The sequence below is a fragment of the Crocodylus porosus genome, unplaced genomic scaffold, assembly GCF_001723895.1.
Source record: "Crocodylus porosus isolate Cpor-Errol unplaced genomic scaffold, CroPor_comp1, whole genome shotgun sequence".
NCBI lineage: Eukaryota > Metazoa > Chordata > Crocodylia > Crocodylidae > Crocodylus > Crocodylus porosus.
The window spans coordinates 17,510,379-17,532,478 of NW_017728932.1; the positions used below are offsets into that span (position 1 = coordinate 17,510,379).

A 22,100-nucleotide genomic window follows, 5' to 3' on the forward strand; every position below is an offset into this window, starting at 1 on the left:
GGATCATTTGACCCCAGTACTCTTTCCTGCCATGGCAGGGGGTCAGACTAGATGATCTACTCAGGTCCCTTCCGACCCTAGAAACTATGAAACTGTTATGTAGCAGCCCGGAGCTGAAAAGGGGTCTTTCAGTTCCCAAAGCCTGCTGGGTGGTACATGGCTTAGCAGAGGCATTGTGTTCTCTCCTGCTGGACTTTGAGCTTGTGAGGTGGGATGGCACTGGCATGACTGTGCCTGCATGTCGGTCTGTGCTTCAGGGGAAGCATGGTCTTGAACTAGATCTCCACTCTGCCATGCTGTTAATGGGCTGCCGCTGCTCAGGGTTCTCATCCAAGGGAGAGGGGAGCTCCACTGTCTGACCTTTCATTGTCACCTCTGGTCCACTGGGACCCTGACCCTTATGTAGGAGTACCCCTTGGGCACCTTCTCTCCCTCCTCTGTAGGTAGAACTGAGGAAGGGGCACCGGCAGCCTCCCCTGGGACATGCTGCTGAAACATGGTCTTGCTCACTAGCTTTGGCTTTCCAGTGACATTTTGTTTTCTTGGTTTGAAACTGGGGGTCACCGGTGAACAGGACTACAGAGCAGATGCTGATAACTCTTGAGAAGTACAGACCCGGCATATCAGGTGCAGGTCAAATGGTTTATTCCAGAGAAAGCAAAGAGGCGATACAAACAGCACAGAAGGAGACGATGTCTCCCAATAAAGGGTTGTTTAATCTAGCAGCAAGGGCTGTAATACGATCCAGGTTTTTGAAGCTAGAAAAATTCAAGCTGGAAATAGGGCATATGTTTTTAACAGCAAGAGGAACTGCTCTTCCATGGCTGTGGAGGGTTCCCGTTGGTGGGGTCTTGGAGCCCAGACCTGGGTGTCTCTGAAATTTCTCTGGGAATCCCTTGGAGGTGTGCGTAGCGGGGGGAATGAGGGGCCCTGCTCTGCCGGCGTCGGACACCACATTTCCTATCTTCACTCTTGACTTTCGAGTTTATTAATCAAACCTTTGGTGCACTTCTCAGAACTGATTTTTCCATTGGTGATTATTTTGTGATCTGCTGAGTTGCTGGAAATCGGAAGCTCTTCACTGCTGGTGATTTAGTGAAATAGTGTTTGCTTAGCGAGCTGTGAAATCCACTGTGCTGTGCCTGGGCTGTGCTCTGCCTTCCTCTCGTCAGGTTTACTTCAGCAGTAAACACGCAGACTCTCCCATCCCTGTAGGACAGTATGGGTCTGCCCGGGTCACATTTCTTCCTGGTGCCCATACCTGCTAGTCCCTTGCGTACTGCACAGACACGTGCAGTACTGAATATACCTCCTCACCAACCTGCTGCACCAGGGCCAATTTGTAAAGAGCTCTGGATTGCATGTGAGTTCAGGACCTCGCCTGAGGAGCGTCTCTGGCATGTTTTCATAGGTTTGGAGAGCTTAAGCCAGAAGGGAGCATGAGATCATCCTGTCTGACCTCCTGTATCCCAGGCCCTTGCACTTCCCCCAGTCCCCTCTTCCTGAGCCAGCTCGCTTGCTTGTGTTTGGCTGATGCAGATCTTGCAGAAGGCAGCTAGTCTTGAGGATCCGCCCATCCCTGTGGAGGATGCTTCAGTGGCTAATCCCCCTCTCATTTGGGCCTCATTTCCACTTGAACTTGTCTGGTTTCAAGCGTCCGGCCCTTGGCTCATGTTCCCTCTCCTGTTAGCTCCCCAGGAAGGTACTTGCCCACTGCAGCACCTCTTGCTTCCTTTTTTGTACAAGCTAACGAGATCAAGCTCTTTCAGTCTCTCATGGCTGGGCGTTATCTCTGGTTTCTTAGTCGGTTTGCCACTCATCTAGCTTTCACCAGGTTTTCATAGTTTCATAGTTTCTAGGGTCGGAAAGGACCTGAGCAGATCATCTAGTCCGATCATCTAGTCCATTTTCAGCCTGCTAATTAAAACAGCACGTCAGAGCTGGACATAGCTTTGCTGTGTTGGTTTACCTAGTGCTGCGCACAGCAGTAAAATCACCACCCAAGTTCTCCTCGCTGCTCCTGTGCTTAAATATTTCATTAGCCCTGCCTGTCACAGAACTGCACGGCAGCTCCTGCTCTGCTCTTTGCCCACTGCGGCCCCAAGGTCCTTGTCTGTCACTCATTTCTAAGATGTAGCCTCCGTGCCCTGGGTTCCTTGTTCCCGGATACACAATTCTGTGCTCGCAGCTATTAAAATGCTGGATTTCTCAGTGACTGTGGTGTGGTTGCTGTTTACTGCTATGCCAGGTTTATCAATGCTGACATAACAGTTTCTTCCAGATCATTAATGAAAATATTGAGTAGCACTGAACCCAGCTGATCCCTGCAGGACAGCACTAGAAACACCCCATTTATGCTCTGCAGTGTGGGACAGGGTCCTCCAATAACCATTGCCTTCTCGGTTGTTGGAGCAGCAGGGCAAGGGCAGTTCCCTCATCTCCCCTGCTTATACTTGGGGTTTGCTTTAGGGTTTGTAGGGTTTCTGGTTTTGTGGCTCATAATTGTGTGCAGGTTTGCAGTGACAATCACAGGGAATCAGTGCTCAGAGTCATTTTCTTCAGCCGGTTTTCCCATCCAAGGACTGATTTGCTCTGACCCTACTTAGCCTGGGGTGTGATGAGGTCTCAGGCTGAGTGCATGGTACCTAGGTGCCTCTAGGTGGGGTAGGGAGAGGGGGGCTGCGGATTGCCTGTTCCTGTCTGGCTCTGCCACTAGCAAAAGGACTGAAAGGCTGAAGGAATTGCCTTAGCAGTGCCAGGGGAATGCAGTTGAGCACGATGGACTGCCTGGCAGGGTGACATGTTGTCGCAGCTGGGTGCCCACCTGCAAAGAGCCCTGGATCTTATGGCACAGATTCCCAAGGAAAGAAGCTGCACCTGAAACCCCCAGTCACCCAGCAGTTGGGGTGAGCCGGAAAGGCACTTTGGAGCTGAGCGGTGGTGTAGGGGTCTCGGAACACAAACCTTCACCCATGTGGGTGCCGTACAGGCGGGAGAGCTGCTTGCTGTGCCAGCAGACTCCCTGTGCCCCTGGGGGCATGGCACGTTCCCCCCGGCCAGCCTGCATTTGGGGCTTGTCTGTTGTAACCTGCCATGACGATGAAGCTGCAGGCTGCTTCACGGATGCCTTGCTGCTGCTGAGGAGGTTGCTTGGCTTGATACAAAGCAGATACAGGAATTCTCTTCCAAACCTGAAGTAACAGTTTTTAACTGGAAGTTGCTTTTCTCCTGGAGTTGCTGCCCAGAATCCTTCCCTTATTTGGTGCCTCGTCCGCAGCCGAGCTGATGTGCAGGTGCCAAAGCTCTGCGCACAAGCCCCGGCTGCTCGCTGCAAGCCGGGCGGCGCACAGGGTGACTTGCCACTTCCTGCTGCCTTTCTTGGGTGCCTTGACTGTGGTCCTGGCACTGCTGTCCTGGGCTGGGAGATGTTTGCAGGCCTTTCTTGGGCAGTGCTGAGTCCCTTGAAGTAGGGCTGTTCCTGATGAATGGCTTAGCAAGCTTTTCCTTGAGCCGTGCTGCCAGCCCGAGGCTGTCTGGCTGGAGGTTCCAGCATGCTTGTTGTGGCATCCCTGGCTTTCCCACTATGCTTGCTATCTGTTCTCTGCTTGCTTAGCTCCTCTCCCAGCTCTTAAGTCACTGCAGATTCCTTCCCTGGTAACGGTCCAGGGTGCTTGGTGAGGCTCTGTGTGAGCGCTCCATGGATGGGAGCAGGCTGCTTGCTCTGGTGTGGTGGATGCCTCCTCTCAGCGGGGTTAGTCTGTCCGCATGCGCTGGCTCGTGGCAGCCGAGGCAGCTGTTTTCAGTTCCAGGCTCTGCTGAATGCCTGGTTCCCCTAGGCCCCCTGACAGCTGGTCTGCTTCTGGGACTAGGGGCCTCTGCTGTGTGCTCCTGGATTTTGTCTTGGGGTGCCTGCCTTCCGGGTACCTGAGCCCTGCTCTGGACGCCCTCCCTCCCTTGCCGGTTACTGCGGTCCCTGCACCACATCATAGAGTCATAGAAAATTTGGGTTAGAAGGGACCTCAGGAGGTTGCATCTAGTGCAACCCCCTGCTCCAAGCAGGACCAGCCCCAACTCCATCATCTCAGCCAAGGCTTTGTCTACCCGGGTCTTAAAAACCTCCAAAGATGGAGACACCACCACCTCTCTGGGTGACCTGTTCCAGTGCTCACTGCCCTCCTTGTGAGAAAGTTGGCATTGTCCAAATAACAGATTGAGGAGCTTAGACCGGCTGGCACGAGGGAGCTGTTGCAGAGTGCAGGAACTATACGGGCAGCGTGCCCTGCTCTCCCCTAGGCCTCAGTGTGCAGCGCAAGCTGTGCCCTGTCCGGCCCCTCCCAGAGCCCTCTGCAAGGGCTGGCATGGCACGGCAGGCCACTCTCTGGAGCAGGGCAGGCTGGAGGGCTGGTAGCTAGTGGGAGGAAGGTTCTGGGGAGCTGAAAGGAGCTGGGCTCTGGTAGCTCCGTCTGCTGCTGCCTGCCTCAGAGTAACACGCTGTCGTAGTTTGGGGAAGTGTCCCCCCCCCGAGCGCCGAAGAGCAGGTGACATCACTTCCTCTTCCCCCAGCCCTGAGCCCTGCCCCACTCCTGGCTTGGTGGAAGCCACTGTTTCCCATGGCTGTGAGAAGCAGCATTTGAGTGGATGGGCAGGAGGGCTCCCAGAAACTGAGCGGCAGGTGAGTCACCAGGGAAAGAGTCATTCAGAAAGAAGCCCAGTCAGAGCAGCCAGTGGCCGTGAGATGAACCCTGAGATGAAAGTTCCAGTGTCAAGTGATGAGCTCATCAAAACCTGGGGTCAAAGTTGTGTCAAAAGCCCTCTCGAGAGGCGCAGCCTGCCCGTGCAGCCACTGCAAGGGGCACCTTTGCCCTCTCTGCCCAGCCCAGTCAGTGCTGCCCTCCACTGCTTCCCTAGAGCGGCTCTGGGCATTCCCAGCCCCAGCCTGGGCAGCATGTGGCACGTGGTTGCCATCCACCCCCAGGGACTACAGTGGGAGAGGCCCAGCCCTGTGCTGGATTGCAGGCTGGTGCTCTCCCTGGGGCGTTTGGTGGGGCGTCTGCCCCCAGCCCTGCCCCCCATGGGCAGGTGCACTCTGTGGGAGGCTCTGGTTCACACTTCCCCTGGGGTGTCACTTTCCATTCAGGGTGGGAGCTGTCACTCCCCCACTGTCAGTAAATGGCTGCAGTGGTTGCACACTGAGAGCTCTTGAGGCTGTGGGTAGGTCCAGAGGAAGAGCGGCTTCTGCACCCCTCCATTTCCCTTCCTCTGCCCCCTCACTCATGGGCAGCTGCCAGCAGCTCCATCACAGAGCTGCAGTGAGAGCACAGGGCATGCCGTGGGGTTGGGCTCCCATGGTAGTGCTGGCTTAAATTCTGTGAGTACTTACAGCGTTTAAGCCTGGCCTCAACACCTCAAAGTGGCATTGGCTTTCCTAGGAGAGGCAGCAGGACAGCCTGGCACATTGTACCTGAGCCTGGCTAGCACACGGAGCATGGGCCCAGCCTGGACACTGCCCACCAGTGCAGCTGTGCCTACCAGCTCCAGATCCAGCAGGCATTTGTGGGCTTCATCTGCAGAGTTAATAAAATGGTAGCAAATCGAGTCAGGTTCCCGTGCAAGGGCTTCTATGGGGCGGCAGTAAAACAGCGAGCAAGGCAGCAAGCGCCTGTGGCTGCAGGGCCCAGTTTAATTGGTCTGGGCTGTTTTATGAGTCAGGCTGTTTCAGCTTGCACATGGCCCAAGAGTGACTCTGTAGCAGGGCATCACTCCGGCATAGGCCCTGGGGACCTCCAGCCTAGCTAATTACTGCTAATCAACCAGTCCCACTGCAAGGGCAGCTTGTGCACATACTGGGCTTCGGCTGGCAAGTGAAGCAGACAAGGTGGCCATACAGCCAGTCCCATCCTCACCACCATCTGTCCTGTCAGCTGTGCATTTGGGTGCTGGCTTGGGACCCTGGATGGCTGAGTTCAGCTCCAGGCTCTGCTGCTGGCCTGGGAGTCTCTTGCCCTTGCCCATGCCTCGGTTTTCCCATCTGAAATGAGGGTTGGGCTGGTTCCTGCCTTCATGCTGTGCGTTCGGTTCAAAGATGAGAGGGTTACTAAAACTGTAAACATTTGCAGGCAGGTCCAGGTGGCTGAGCTCTGGGCCTGGCTGTGGTTACTGGTTTCCTGGGTTGCATCTCTCCTCTGTGCAGGTCTTTTAGGGTTGCACCTTTGTCCCCATGCACCCAAGGACCCAAGTGTTTTCCAGTAAGCCTCAGCCTCACTGGAAGGGACACAGGGCCACCGCTTCAGGGCAGCCACCTCTGGGTGAAGCACAGTAACGCTTTAACCACCCACCACAGCCAGAAGTAGCAGAAAAGTCTGGCCTTCCCTAGACCTGCAGCAGGGGTTCAGTAATGCAGGAGATTACCCAGGCTGGGGGTTGACCAGGGAAGGTGTCTTGGGGTCCTTCATGCCCATGTGTGGGCCGGGCCTGGAGTTTGACTCTTTCACTATACATGGGTCTTCCGGCAGTAGCTCCACCCCACGTTCAATAGGAACCCAGGAAGAAGAATTTTCAAATCAGTGCCAAGCCCCATCCTATATCAGTGTTTCTGGTGCCATAGACTTGCAGGGGCCTTTCTGTCCGATAAAGACAGGTCCTTCCCCACCCTGTCCTGTGGGTGTCTAAAACTGGCATTTAGACCAAAGCTGCAGGTGTACATAGAAGTCCAGGCCAGGCCCAGCCCAGCCTGGGTGCAGTGTCACGGCAAAAGTGTGTGTGCTGGGCCTGACTCCCAGGGCCAGGCTGGAGGGTGCTTGGGTGTCCAGTTTCTGGCACCTCTTTGCCTTGCCTACTCCTAGAACATGAGAGTGGGTGCCTCACACAGTGTGGTCCCCCCACTAGTAGCATGGTGGCCTCTGCGGAGGGAGGCGAGGGCTGGAGGAGTAGCCTGGTTTTCCCCTCTCTGCATTGGAGCATACATTTTGTGGCCCCTTCTTACTGAGTGGCAGGACCTGAGAGCGAGCCGCCGCATAGCAGCTACTTTGTGCAGTGCCAGGACGATGCTTGGCACCCAGCCCGGGCAGGGATAGATGCTCACCCAGCACTCCTGCAGGCTCTCCCTGCTGCCTCCAGGCCCTGGCTTGTCTGCGGGTGCTGAGCAGGAGCTCCTGGCCTCTGTCTCCTGCCAACGGGCACAGCAGCCAGCAGAGGGCGCTACGCACCCATCCAGCTGCGGGCCAGCCCCCTCTCCAGCTGTTTGGCACTTGCCCTGTCTGTGCATGATGTTTGTAAAAGCTTGGGCACGTCCATTTGGTTCCCATCTGCCGTGCCCACCCCCCGTATCCCGGCCAGGTTCTTCTGTCACCAGGGACTCTGCTAATTCACAGGAAATCGGGGAGAGCTTAATTGTTTTCTCCTCTTTTTTTTCCCATGCAGCTGAACAAAAGGTTCATCCTCAGTTTTCTCCATGCCCATGGGAAGCTGTTTACCAGGATTGGGTAAGTGTGCAGGATGTTTATTTTATTTTCCTACATTACAAGTCTTTTTGGAATTTAATATTGTTAGCAACTAGGCTGTGTTTGTAACTGAGGGCACAGGGTGTGAATTCTTGCAGGCCTAGCCTCCTGCTTCTCATTCTCCCCCTTAGCCACCCTCCAGCCTTGCACTGTGTGGTGTTTGGGTTCTGCCTCCTTTCCCCCACCTTGAGGCAGCATCATGGTGGGGTGCTGGGGCGTCTGCGTGGAGGTTGGCCTTGGTCTTGGCCTTGGCCTGAGGCCTCAGGGTGCATGGCATTCCATGGGAATACCAGGAGCTGCCTTGCATTTCCTGTCTGTCCCTGGTCCCCTCCCCTCTATGGCTCATTCAAGCCTTCTGCACCATGTTCTTTGCCAGCAAGAGGCTGCTCTGGGCCTTGCTGGCTGCTCAGCTTCATCAGGGAGTTTTTGCAGTCCCATGGCTGCAGACCTGTTGTCCAGAGTGCTGCGAGACCCGCCTGACCCCTCGCTTCCTTTGTCACCGTTTTCTGGGAAGCACTCAGTTAAGAGCTCCCCTGGCTGTGGGAACGGGATTATACCAAATGCCCTTGGCAATGTGTGTCATAAGTGGGTGTCAGACAATTGAGCAGCCTTCCTCAAAGCAGGGCAAGCTGATTCAGGCCTGGGCTCGCATCCCAGCCTGGAGCACATGCGTATAAACCAGGGAGCGTGCATGTGGCCTAGTGGCCAGCAAGATTTCCATGGTGCCTTGTCTGGGCCCTGTCTAGGCAGAGGCTGGTGCTGCTGGGTGTCTAGGGTCCTCTGCGCTTGTTGCCTGGTGTCTGGGCTGGCAGTAAGACCTCTTTTCCAGTTGCTCTGGTGTGATGGTGTGGCCTGTTTTCTGGTCCATACCTCAGGAGTCGCGCTCTGTGTGGTAGACGTCTGCTCTGGCAGCAGTAGTCTCCTGTCTGCCAGTGCCCTACAGGGAAGTGTGCCCTCTACCAGTGCCCTACTGGGGGTCTGCCTCAGCCCCTCCAGTCTTTAATAGTTCCATGCACTATCAGTTGCAAGACACCCAAATGAGCCCAAGGCTGTCCCTTGACAAGACGGTCCTTCTTGGGGTGGTATCTTTCTGCCCCAGGCAGTGCTGTTCTCAGTCTCTACCTGGGTTTCTGTCTCCCCCACTTCTGCGGAAAAAGGGAATGCATCCTGTGGGCAGGAGAATGTGTCTGGGCAGTCTCACTGAGCAGCACCATGAGCTCAGTCTAGGTAGAGTCCCAGGGCCTGCCCCAGGAGCTTGTGCTCTGCGGGATGGATCTACCAGCCCACCTCCCGTCCTGCAGGCATTTGTGATCTTCAGTTGGGCTTTGGATCTTCTCTGTCAGTGAGCCACCCTGGCCCACTGGGGGAGAGCTGTCTTCTGGAGGGCAGGGGCTAGCTGCCCTTAAGTAGCACTGTGGATCCCTGCCTGAGTCCCACTGCTAGTGGGAGTGTGGGCAGCAGGCTGGGCCACAGTGAGGAGTCAGGGAACTGGCCATCCCCCTGCACACAGGAAAGTATGGGGCAGCTGCATTCCCCTGTGTGTGGGTGCCATGCCTGGCGACTGACCTGTACCGACCTCTGCTGTGTCCGTGCTCCTGGCTGGTTCTGGTCTGAACGCTTGCCAGCAGGGTGGGTGACGGGTGTTATGGGGATCATTTGTAGGTTTGTCTCCTGAGACTCTCACAAAATTGAAATGCAGCCTCTGAGGAAGTCGCTGCCCAGGACAGTCATTTCAGAAGGCCCAAGCATGCTTGATAGCAGAGCCTCTTCCCTCAGTGCTAGCAAGGGAGCTCAAAAGTAATGCCATGACCCAGGAAGTGAGATTGGCCGGCACAGCTTCTGTGCTTAAAAGAGGTGATAGGTGGGATGTGCGTCTGTTCTGCTGTGCAGAGGTGATCTGGGATCAGGCAGCTTTTGAGGGCTTGGGTCTCATCCTGAGCCCCAGAGGCTGGCGGTTCAGAGCAGGCTTTCGCTCTGTTCCTATCTGCCCGAGTTGTGTGCTCGGTCAGGGGGATCAGAGCACGGCTGCCTGGGACAAGTGAGCTTTCACTCCCGAGGGCCTCCAGTGTCCCAGCCTAGCCGTGGTGTTCGGTCCTGTACTGAGTAAAGGAAAATGGGAGCAGATGTCTGCCCCAGAAGGGCCTTTCCCCCTAGCGTGCTGCTGCTGGGAGGGTGCTGCTGTTCTGTGGTGAGCTGCATGTGGCGGGGAACCTGTACGAGCAGTCCTCTTGCTCTCGGTGTGCTCCTGGCTCCCAGACACCAGGGCGGTTGTGTCTTCGTGGGGAGCAGCTGTGCTGTGCAGAAAGGGGCCAGGCTCCTCCTGCGGGGCTGCAGAATACTCAGGCTCTTGCAGCCAACATCGATGTGGGGAGAGAGGAAGTGGCTGACTGCACAGCTTTAGCAGACGGTGCCGAGGGAGCGGGCAGCCCTGCTGCTGGGTAGCGGGGGGCTGTTAAAAGGCATCTGTGAACCACAACTGAGAAGAAAGCCAGAGCTGTCTTTGAAAGCAGAGCTGATTGCTGCCCGGCCTGTGGGACTATTGGGAAAGCCCAGCAGAATTGCCTGCGAGTTACCAGAAAGAGCTTGCTTCTGCAGTCTGCGCCCCAAAACCTCATGTCTGACTGTCTAGGGAGGGAGAGCGTGGGGCATGGTAGGGGGCCTGCATCTTCTCAGGGCAGTTTGGCTTTTCCTTTGTGCCTCTGGAAGTGGCTGTGCCTGTGCCTTGTGTTCCGGGGGACAGGACCTGTCAGGTGCCTCAAGGGACTGCAGCGATCCCTGGCTAGGTGAGGCCCCTGGCTGCAGCTGTATGGGGTCTGTTGTAGGGGTGAGCTGCAAGATGACCCTTCGAAGCAGAGGGAGGGACCATGTGCCCTTGGAAGTACAGGATGCTGCCCTGAGCAAAAGGGGAGCACAGGGTGCCTATGGCCCTGGAGAACATGCCGCCCCTTCCTGCCAGCAGTTTGCTTGCGGACTTTTGGGAGCAAGGCCCTGCTGCATGGATATGAGGTGCTGAGCATGCTGTGGGTGTCCTCTAGACCCTGCTCTTCTGGCAGCTGCATCACATAAGCCCTTCCTCCAAACAGCCAGGCCTCCTTTGCATGCTCATTTGCTTGGGTGGCCTGGCTGCTCCTGCTAGATGCTGCCCTGCCCCTGGCTGCTCAGATGTTAGAACCCCTTCTCCTTTCCGTGGTGATGCTAGATGAAGAGCAGCGTCACTGTGTCTGGCTTCCTTGGCTGGAGGTGCCAGTGAGTGCCGTGGCCTCTGGTGCTGAAAGGCCGTTCCCGGGAGGCCGGGCAGTGCATGTGATGCCTTCTCCCGCCTGGCGAGCGCTAGGGGCTGCGTGAGCATTCCAGGAAGCAGCTGTAGCTCTGACTCTGGTGTTCATGTGCTGACTATTCCCATCTGAGCACAGCCGGCCTTTAGTCTTCAGAGGACTGCGTGGCCTTCTCCCATGGCCAGGCTGGGGCTTCCCAGTGTGGGGGAGACCACACAGCCCAGGGGACTCTTGGTGCTACCACAGGACTGCATCATGATGGCTGAGCTGGGGCCACCGTGAGAGAACCCCACACCCAGAAATGGCCCTAATGACATTTGCAAGGGAAGCTCCCCTCAACTCCCAGTGTGGTTAGTTAGGCTGTCTCCTCATGGCATTGGACTGCAGGGCTGTCCCAGAGGTGGTATTTCAGGGTCCCATGGCTTGACCCAGACTCACAGTCTCTCTCTCTCTCTCTCTCTCTCTCTCTCTCTCTCTCTCTCTCTCTCTCTGCAGGATGGAGACGTTCCCTGCAGTGGCTGAGGAGGTCCTGAGGGCGTTCCAGGTGCTGCTGCAGCACAGCCCACCTCCCATCGGAAGCACCCGCATGCTGCAGCTCGTGGCCATCAACATGTTTGCAGTGTACAACTCCCAGCCCAAAGGTATGGCACGTCCTCAGGGGGCTGGGCAGGGCCTGGGCTTGCTCTGTGTGGGATGCTGATGCAAGAGAGTGGGTGGGGGTCCTTGGACTTCACATGCAGGGGAAGCAGAGCTGCCTCTCAATGCAGGGGGATGGCAGCGGGAAGTGCCCTGGCTTGCTGAGATCCTAGGGTTTCTCCAGAGGCAGAGCGAAGCCTCTGCTGTGCCCCAGAAGGGACTAGGCTCCATGTAGGACCAGGGTAGCTGGCCTGAGGACTGTGCTGGCAGGGGTGTAAAGGGGGCAGCAGAGTGAGAGGGTGCAGTTCATTATGCCACCCTGACAGCCAGAGTTCCCCAAAATATGATTAAGCACTGGTGGTCTGACAGGCCTGCCCTGGCTTGGCTCCCTGGCATCGACAGAGGCCCAAAGCACCAGCATCATTACTGAGCCTCAGCGCTTGTAGGAGCTGGAGCATCCTGGTATCTGGATGCTGGTGTCTGGCCTGGCTTGTCCCAGGGAGTCTGCTGGGGAGCAGAGTGGCTGTTCCCTGATACCTGGGCCCTGCCATTGTAGCACTGAGTCTAGCCAAGTGAATACTCCGGGCCTGCACCCCCACTGCGATGGAGTTTGAGTCTCCTGGGGTGAGTTCCTCTTCCTCACAGCTGACAAAGTGAAGTGTGGCAGCGGGTGGCTGTGCTTCCGGGCACCATGCGTGCAGGGCTTGGGCTGTGCCCTCAGGCAGGAGGAAGCAGTTCATCTGTGTCAGCTCCACAATATGTTGCTTTCTCCCCTGGCATACTGCCACTGCGCCCAAGCTGCGATGTGCATACCAGCCCAGAGTGCAGTGTACTTCATGCCCTGAAAGCCTCATGACCTGAGCTTGGCCCTGTGAGGCAGCTGGCTAGTTGGGGCATCTGACAGGTTCCTGGTGGGCGAGGCCACTGACTGTGTGAGCTGGCAAGTGCTGGAGAGGCAGGAAGTGCTCCCGTGTCTGCATGGCCCCAGGCATTGTGGACAGAGGCTGCGTGGAGGAGCATACAGCATCACTCCTGCCTCACAGGCACCTCCCTCTGCGAGGAGGAGTCCCCACATTCACGACCTGGCCACAGGAGCCATGTGAGGCACAAGGCATCCCCCTTCTGCTTGATGCCAGCTGGCCCCAGCAAACTTTAATCTTTCCCAGCTTCGAGGAAAAAGCTGGTGACTTGCAGAGCACCCCAGGGGTTGAGTCGCTATGTACTGAGGGAGAGTGGAGGCACAGAAGGGCAGGGCGTACAGCCAGCCAGGGACAGAGGTGAGGGTACAGTCCAGCAGTCTGGCCCCTCTGGCCTGCTGTGCTGCTCTGTCCTGGGCTGTGCGGTGGAGCCTGCAGGGCTGGGACAGACGAGTCTGAAAACGGTTCTCTCCCTCTTGCGTGATGAGGTGTCAGCTACTCATGGCTTCAGGTCTCTGCAGAGGGCAGCCCCTTGGCAGTCCAGGGTTCAGCAAGGTGCCTGCAATGAGTGACCGTGAGGAAACAGTGGAAGGCTGGATGGTGCTGTGGTTCTTGTCTGGTGTCCTGCTGGGCCACAGTGTTTCAGACTCCCAGTGCTATTGCTCGCATGCTGTGGCCTGTCCAAATCCCCTGAAATCTCCAAGGCCCTCAAGTGCAGAAGGCTGAAAAACCTGGGCTTGAGGTGCTGAGAGCTGGGCTCTGAGGAAGAGCAAAAGGACCTGGGGCTTAAAATGCTAGCCACGTTTGCCACGTTGCTGCCAAATGCCTGGTGCATAGTAGAGGCATTGGCTCAGTTCCCCGGTGTGTGGGCTGCCGTGGGCAGGGGCTGCGTGGAGGAGCACTCTGCAGTGCGGGCTGGTGGGAAGATGCATATTTCCATTTCCCAGCACATGAGTCACCTCTGCGTGCTGCCCTTGCATGGACAGTGGCGGGAGGGGCCTTGTGGCTCATCACCATCTGCAGAGAAGCATCTGGAGGAGGCTGAGAAGCCTTAAGACCTTCGCCTGCTCCTGGGCGAGGCAGGCGCCAAAGGGAGCGGTGAATTGGAAGCTGTTCTGCCCTGTGTCCTTCCCTGTCGGTGTCTGAACCGCTGGCAGGGTGTCATGGGGGCCTGCAGACACAAGGCCCCGGCACAGCTGTATTGGCTTTGCAGTGTCTGCCCTGGGTGGAGCGTGGGTTTGTTCTAGTGCACGGGCTGGTGTGTGCAGACTGAGGTCCAGTCACTGTCTTGAGGGCACAGAGGGGAGTTGGTTCTGCTCTGGGCTTCCTGCTGCCTGGCGGGTAGTTGCCAGCTTGCCTTGCCTCCAGAGGATTTCCAGGCCCTGCCCACGAGGGAAAGATCCCCTAACTTTCCTGACTGTCGACTGGGCCCACTCTCAGGAGGGTCAGACAAGGCTACCACAGCTGCTATGTGCACTGAGGGATCTGCTCTGGAGCTGGCAATGGGAGAGCTGTTGTGCCAGGCCTCTGCAATGTAGGTGGGGCCAAATGTGCTACAGCTGGGGCCAAGCCACCTGCCCTCTTGAAGCCGGGCAGCAGGGTGGGAGATGGGACTGGCCATTTGTTTTCAGGCTCAGGTGGAGCCAAGAATCCCATGTGGGAAAGTTTCTCCTTGGCTATCCATCACCAAATGGCATGCAGTGATCCCACTGCCTCCACTGGCATGCAGGAAGTCCAGGGCTAGGGCTTTGTAGGGAAGGTGCCTGGTAGTGGTAGGGCAAGTCCAAGACTGGGATGGGAGAAGGGCCTCCCACTAGAGAGGGGACAGGAGCCTGGGTGCAGGCTCAGCACGGAGCCTGGCTGTGGTTAGCATTGGGGTTAGCACTTCCCAGCCTGAGTTGTAGGTGGCGGTGAGATGGAGTGTCCTGTGGGGACTGTATTGGGTGGCCACATTTAACAGTTTGGTGGCCATCTGCACATGGGGTGCGCAAGGAAGTTTGGATCTCCTCATCCTAACCACAGACGCTCCAAGAATTTTAATTTTTTTTTAATTCCGTAATTTGGGGAAATAAAACTCTGGTTTCTGAAAAGGCTAATTGAAGCCGTGCTTGCGGCAGGGGCATCTCGGTGGGGAGAGAGAAGCCCCCTCCCAGCCCATCTGTGCCCAATTTACTCCAATCTGGCCTCTCTAGGGCTTTTTTCTTTCTCTCTCTCTTTAATAATTTGTTTTATAATTCCTGGAATCAAGCCCCTCTCAGACACACTGTTTTATTTTACTGTGTTATTGGATTATACTTCCTATAAATCACTGGATGGTATTCATAGGCCACCACCGGAATGGCTTCCCCTCTCCCCCAACGGGCCCTCTTTCCAAGCACATGCACACCGAACTGGGGGCACGGCAGAGGGCACCCGAGAGACGCGTCTTGGAAAGTCCAGTGTGGTGACTGGGCTTAGGGCACAAAGGAGCAGGCTGCAGCACCTGGCTGTCTTGCAGTGCGCTCAGGGCTGTTGCACCACCTTGCCTGGAGCGTGTGAGGAGCTGGCCCTCAGTGAGCAGACAACTTGAGGGAGCATGTCAGTGCATTGCAGACCTGTCCAGGGATCTTCTTTGCCCTGGTTCCTGACTGGTTGACCTGGCTAGAGTCCCTGATGGATGGCATGAGGTGAAGGAATCGGCAGTTTAGCGTGAGCACCTGGTGTGGAGGCCCTGCAGCTGGAAGGTGGTGTTCATGTGCAGATCTCAGCCGGGCTTGCATGGCTGTGGTGGACAGGCGGGTGGCTTCGCTGCCCCCGTGCTGCTGCGCCTGCCTCTGCTCTGAGCCACCATGTTTCGCTTTGCCGACCGCAGCTGCTCCAGCTTGCAAACAAAACGGTGAGCCCTTAAAATATCCCCCAAGATGTTGACACGCCTGCCCTTGGCGGCAGAGCTGGGCCCGACCTTGGCCCGTTGCTGTAGCGTGCACTTGGTTTCCCACAGGGGACCAGACTGACTTTGAGAGCTTGCTGCAGCATCGGAAAAAGGGCTCAGCCGGACGTGGCGACTGCTCATCTTGCACAGGCCACGTCTCAAGGGCTGTGACCACATTGTGCGCTTTGGAGCAGACAATAGGTGTTGGGAGTCGAACCCAAGGAAGTCCAGTGCATTCAGCTTGGGTTAAAAATAAAACCCTGCTGGGGACAGCAGCCTTGGTTTGGTGGAGTTTTAAAATTAGGTTCAAAATGAGGCTTTAATGAAACCTCAGGCTCTAGAGAGCAGAAGCAGCAGTGTGAGTGCTCTCCAAATTCTCCACCCCCCCACCCCCCCCAGTTAAGTGTCTGCTTCGCCAGGATCTAGCTGATTTCTCAGAGAAGAGCCACCCATGCTCTGTGTTGTCCCAAGCAGAAGGCCAGGGGCAAGGGGTCGGGGCTCCCGCATCTGCAGGTCAAGGGCGGCTTGCAAAGGGAGGGGTCTCTCCAGCTGGGATGTGGGACCCAGTTAGAGAATTCCCCAGTTGGTGCAGGAGGGCTGGGGCCACGCTGGGGTTTAACTGCCCGGCGCTGTGCTACAGCCCTAAAACCATCTGAGTACTGAGGAGGAGGCGGGGGGTTGCAAACCCAGCTTGTATCCCCGCGTTGGGGTTCCTCTGCCTGGTAGGAGGATGGTCCTGGAAGGGGCTTGCAGGGGGTGCAGTCTCTAGGGTGGGTAGGGTGTCAGTCTTTAGGGGGAGGGTTCAAAAGGACTCTTCCCAGAGTCCTTTAATAGGGGAAGTTTGTCCCTAACTTCCTTCTTCCTTGCTGGTCTGGGATCTCGGCCGCCCATGAGTCTGGAAGAGGAAAGTTCCAAGCTAGGGGCCTTCTCTAACTGGGCAAAGGAGAGGGGGAAAGAACAGGGCTGCCCTCCCTGTGGCTGTCAAGGGCAGAGCACACACCAGGGATCGCTGCTTGCACAGAGCATTAGGTTCCATCCCAGCCTCGTGTTGAGGCCAGGGGCTTGACCTGTTTGCACACTGTAGTGCCTGGAGCCCTGCTCCTGGGCCAGGCCCTCACTGCTCGCACAGCAGAGAGATGGTCCTGCCCCGGTATGTGGTGCCTTCACCTCTGCTTCGTGCCTGCACTGCTCCCCTCGGGAGAAGACATGACATGCAGCATGCCTTGCTGCTTCCACAGCCCTGCAGGAACTTGGCCCTGGGGTAGCGCGAACCTCCCGTGAAACCCGGCGGCTGAGTTGAGCGGTACTTAGTGCTGAATGTGTGGGACCAGACTGACAAGGGATTTGCAGCAGTCTGGAGGTGGTGGCAGCGCTTCAGGCTGCTCTCACGTAGCTGTGACACTTGGGGCTTGGCAGCAGGCTGGGAGCTGGGAGCTCCCGGTCTTTCAGGGAGGGAAATGTGCTGTTCTCAGCCACAGGATGCAGACAAAACGTTCAGGTAAAACCGTTGGCTCCGATGTGCTCTGAGTGCACCTCTGCTGAACCCTCATGGCTGATGGCAACTGTGTTTAGACCAGAGTCTTCCTTTGCTTATTCCCCTCTGCTTCCTGTTTAAAAGGCAGATTGTCACATATTTGGGGATTTATTTACCGTAATTGGAGTTATTTTCCTGGCTTCTGGCATTTACTCGCTGATGCAAGACTCCTCAGCATACCGCGTGTCCAGAAAGCCATGTGACTTTTTCCCCTTTGCCACAAGTGCCAGCAGGAGATGCAGAAATCAACACGCTGCAGGGAATTTCCACTTGAAGTTCAGGTTTCTGAAATCTAGATGTTGGCTTCAGAGGCAACCGATCGAGCAAGGCTTTGTGGCAGGGAAGGGAAAGGTTTCCAGCATGTGCGGAGTGCCTGCCATTGTGTCAGACTCTCCAGTCCTTCCCTCCAGCTGGAGTGGGGCTGCGTTCTGTCTCTGGTGAGCAGCATTACTAGGTGAACTCATCAGGGGCTTCTGTCAGGCCTGCCTGTGATGTAAGCACATCCTTGCTGTCTGCTCTCTAAGCCCCTTCGCAGGATGCAGCCTCATGCCTAGGTCTCCTTCAAGGCAACAAGCAGAGGGAAGTGGTTGGTAATCGCTAGGCTAGGCTCTGCTTACAGCCAAGTTCTTGTCCCTCAGCGGGGAAGTTAGGACAAAGCTAGTACGCGGCAAGTCAGTATAGAGAGGAGTTTGTGCTGCAGTGTGACACAGGCTCTCATGTGCCCTGCAGCTGGGAGAAGAAGAGGCATTTCAGTGAGACCCTCCAAGACACGTGGGCAGAAATAGCATTGCTGTGGGCAGGGAAAGATAGGAAATTCTGAGCTCTGACAGCACTACATCCATCAGTTTGGCTTGCTAGAGGAGTTGTCCAGTATAGCTGTCATGGTGCTCTGCATTGCAGTGGGGGTAGGAGTGGTAGGAAGGGCTAGTGGTGTTGTTCAGGGTGGCAGCCTGCGTGGCACTTGCTGGATGTTCATGCCCTGACAGCAAATCCCCTTGCTTTTACAGAGATGTTTCAGAGTTCGAACGTATCTCTATAACCTCTTGCTACTTCTCTGTGCCTTTGATTTCCTTGTGTTTTTGAGCAGCAGTGAGCTGATGACTGCTTTTTGTTAATTGTGTTAGGGAACATTGTATAATTAGGCTAATGATGGTGTTCCACCATGCTGTAAAAGTCTTGATGGGGCCTCCAGCAGTGAGCACTCCCTACCCAGGCCAGCTTGCTGTGGTTGAGCCTTTTCCAAGCCCCAGGTTGGCTTAGCATCCTGTGAACTCACCTGCCTGCTTCTCCTAAGCAACCTGCTTCCTCTCTGCTGCTGTGTGCAAGTCACTGCTCCCTGTGGGACCTTGGTGACAGGTCCCCAGAGGAGGGGGCTGTACTGGTGATTTGTAGGGTTGTACAATGTGTCTTTGTCCTGCCAGGGCCCTGAGACCAATGGAGGAAAGAGAGCACAGCCGGGAGGGCATTTCCACCAGGTGTTTCTTGAGGACTCACATTAATGAACATGACGCTAAACCCAGCTTCTCAGCCAGTGTAGCCAGGGGCAAGTTGTTTAGCGACGTTGGTTTGCCGTGACTAAACATCCAGTCCCAGGGGAGTTGGCCGCTGAGCAGCAGGGCACCTGAGTGGTTCCCGTGCATGTGCGCTGCAAAGCCACATTCCACACCAATGGGGTTAGTTACGGCTCTGGAGGCTGTGGGTAGTGCCAGCCAGGGGCAGGCCAGTAAGTGCCATGGGAAGTGGATGGCACTACCCAAATGGTGCTGCTGTAACCAGAGGTGGTCTTGGCCACCGTGCTGCTGATCCAGTGCTGCCTGAGGTGTGCGTTGCATGGAGCAGTAGTGGCAGGCATCGTGGGGGACCGCCGCAGCAGCCAGTGGGGCACGGCAGAAGACACAGTCCCGCAGTACTTGTGTGCCAGGTGGGCACGGTGCTGCCGCCGTGGGACTGCGCCAACGCAGAGCTCATGGTCTGGTGGATTCTCCAGCAGGCGTGCCTGGCCTTTGCCTCCCTGTGGACTCTGGCGCTATGCTGCCGGCTCTAGGAAGGGAGAAGAGGCTTGCGTAAGCAGTGCCTGCTTTCCGGGTAATGGCATGGACGCAGAAGGGAGGCGCCGGCTGCCAAAGACACGTTGGGAACAGCGTAAACCCTTCAGAGTGCGTCCTAGGGAGCCAAGGTCTGATGAGTCCTCGGGCTTGGTGCTGGGAGCAAGGCCCCCCTGCCCCGGGGCCCCAAATATCCACGGCCCGTGTCGAAGGGAGGTGAAATGCCGCCACATGTACTTGCGTCTTTAAAAGCAGGCAGAGCGGAAGTGATGCTCTCAGGCCCATCTGCGCTTGGGGCTGTGCACGGAGAGCGAGACGCGCTGCAGCTGGTGCGAGGCCCTGGCAGTGTGAGGAGCTGCTGTCTGTTGGGGTTTACTGCTGTCTACATTGAAACATGACTTGGGAGGGGGCTGGTGGCATGGTGCCAGCCCCAGTTAGCCTGGCCTTCTCGTTCCTCTCCCCTTCTCCCCCTCCCTCCATGCTTTAAAGTCACATTTCCAGGCCAGACATAGAATTAATCTCTGGGCACTTCACATTGCTGGCAGCACAAAGCAGGATGTGGGATCTTTTTTTCTCTCTCTCTGCGTCTTGGCTGACTTTTTTACCTCTCGAAGAATTTGGAAGGGCCGTGAGATTCCCCCCGCCCCCCCTTGCCTCAGTGCCGTGCAGTTTTTCAGCACGCTGATCACCCTGCTGTGGCTTCACCCTAATAGATTTCATATGTTGACGCAGTTGACATCAGTATCAAACTATTTTACATGTGATCTGGTGTATTTCCTGAGGAAATCTGCAAGATATTTATTAAGAACTAATAAAATAAACCTCTCCATGAGCTTTTAGGTAGTTTTCAATTTTTCATGTCTCTCTCGTTTCCTCTTATCAATGAGTTTCTATTTTCTCCCTCCTCTCTGACCATCGCAAAAGGAAACAAAAATAAATGTTTTAAACCATTCCTGAATGGACACTGAGAATATTTCTGCAGTGATGTATCAGCAGAGCTGTATTTTTAGTGCAGTATTGTTGAGACTAAAAATATCCCGCCGTAGTGCATCCTTTTTCTAGGGCTCTGTGCGCGTGTGTCTGGAATGTTGTGCTAGCTTGCACCAGTGTGCAAGGGCTGTCTTTGTACTACTGCAGCTCTGCCTCCCTCGCAGCTGGAGTCCATTAGGCCTTGAAAATTAACTTAATCCTGGTTAAGAAAGAAAAATTAATCAACCTAGCAGAGCTGCACTTTCCCCAGCTGAGCCTGGATACCTGCGTGGCAGCCCCAGTTTGAGAGGCTCCCGCGGGCCCAGAGCGCATGGGCTGGGAGTGTGCTGTGGTCCAGTGGTTTTGCTGCTGTGTTGTTGCCACCAAGGGTGTTCCCTGCACTGGAGGTTGCGTGCACAACGCTCATAGCGGCAGCCTTCCCTCGCTTGCTGCCTTGTGGAGCTTGAGGCTTGCTCGGGTGCTGTCCAGACAGGAGGCTCCGGCTGTTAGTTGCCATCGCCTTTGTTTTCGGCTCGGTGTTTGCTGCCAGGACACCCTGCAGCACTGAGGTTTTGGTGCGCTGGAGAGCAGAACCTGCTAGCAGGCATCTGAAGCCCCATTACTCTAATGCCTTCTCCATCCTTTCAGAGGACATTTCAGTGTCTTTGCCCTTCCGACCACGGTTTCTGTCATTTAGCTGCGCTCCTTATGAAAGGAGCTGGCAGTCCAAGGAGAGCAGTTCCCTGTGACCCTGAGCTGAAAGTGAGGAGTGGCTTGAGCGTGGGGAGTGGATCCATCTCCTTGGGCTGCAGTCAGCATGGTGGGCAGAGCTCAGGGCTACCACTGCCAAGGGAGATCAATGCCATTCTCATACAATCCTTTCCCAGATGTAATTGCACGGCTAGCTAGAGTCTCCACACCCTCAGGGGATAGGCTGGGCAGTTCTCTGGTGCCACAGGTGGCTGGTGCTGTGACCAAAGACTGTGGCTGACCACAGAAGCCACAGCGCCGTATGTGTGATGTAAATTCAGTGTCCTCTTTTAGGAACCGGTGCGTCTCGAGCGCTAAGCAGGCAGCCCCCTCCCCTCCCCTCCCCTCCCGTGGTAGCGTGTCTCCTCTGAGTCACTAGCCTGCGTGCTTACGGGTGCCTCGCGTTACTGTCGGCTGCTGTCTGGAGATCTGCAGCACTCTGCTTCCTGTAGAGCAGTTGAGCGAAAACAGTAATTAGGGCTTGTAAAAATTTATTTTATTAGCAAGAAGTGTTGGTGGGTAATTGGCCATAATTTGAACCCAGCCAGATTGGAGATTAATAAAAAGGCACAGGGATCTTTTTACCAGAAACTCCAGGGCTGTTACTGCAGAGCCGCTTGGAGGCGGGTGGGACGGGAGAGCTGTGGCTGCGAGCATGCAGCAGGCTGCTAGCGCCTGTGCTGTACCCGTCCTTGAGGGTGTTTGACGCTGGCATTGGAAGAAAGGAAACCTTGTTTTCCAAGAACTCTGCTCTCTCTCAGCTTGATAAGCATTTAAAATAAAAGCTGCACAATTGGAATTGGCAGAGCATCCTCATTCTTTTGTCTGTCTGTTTATTTTTTTCCCTTCATCCCTCAACATGTGTGCTACAGCCCATGGTTACTACACCCCAAAGAACCACAGGCCTGGAGCTCTGCAGGCTTGCACCATACTCTGCCCACCCCCGTCTTGGCCCTCGGACGCCTGGCTAGGCATCAGCGCAGGTCTGCAGACACCGGCTCTCTCCCCACTCTGCGCTGGGCCGTGCCTAGGCTGCCTCGTGTAGTCCAAGGGCACTTGATGAGCAGCGTGTGCTTTCAGTCCGTTTTTGTCTTGGAGGGCAGGAGGAGAGGGGCACTGCCTGGATCTGGAACAGCCTTGCCGGAGCCAGGCCGTCAGTTTGGTACACAGAGACCTCTTCCCAGCAGTGTTTAAACTTGGCCCAAAGCACACCGTGGGGCTAGAGCTGTTTGGCACTGCATCTGGGACTGGGATGGCTGCATCCTGCACCTTCCTTGCGACTGCTTGTGTCACTGATCAGTGCGCTGGCTCATCCACTCCAAGCAAGGGAGAGCCAGCCCCCCCACCACATGTCAGGCAAGGGCAGTGGTGCTGGTTGACTCAGAGCAGGGAGTTACTTCAGGTTACTAGTCCTGGTTGCTGCCCGGTGTAAGTGAGCAGGGTGTTACTTCAGGTTAGTAGTGCTTGTTTTTGCTTGGCAGCCAGGGCTGGAACCTGGTGTAACCGTTTCCCAAGGAATATTTTTGGTTTGAAAACCGAAGGTCAGCAGTTCGTAAGTGCTGTG

General features: G+C 56.0%; 1 protein-coding gene across 1 annotated transcript in view; it reads left to right on the plus strand.

Moving 5' to 3' along the window:
* LOC109317260 (telomerase-binding protein EST1A-like) overlaps positions 1 to 21,352 on the plus strand; it is a 39,664-nt gene extending 18,312 nt beyond the window's left edge. The window contains exons 8-10 of the mRNA XM_019545854.1: positions 7,420 to 7,481; positions 11,270 to 11,415; positions 18,194 to 21,352. Of these exons, the coding sequence (XP_019401399.1) occupies positions 7,420 to 7,481; positions 11,270 to 11,415; positions 18,194 to 18,201 (216 nt within the window). The 3' untranslated portion in view covers positions 18,202 to 21,352. The remainder of the gene's footprint in view (positions 1 to 7,419; positions 7,482 to 11,269; positions 11,416 to 18,193) is intronic.
* The last annotated feature ends 748 nt before the right edge of the window (positions 21,353 to 22,100 follow it).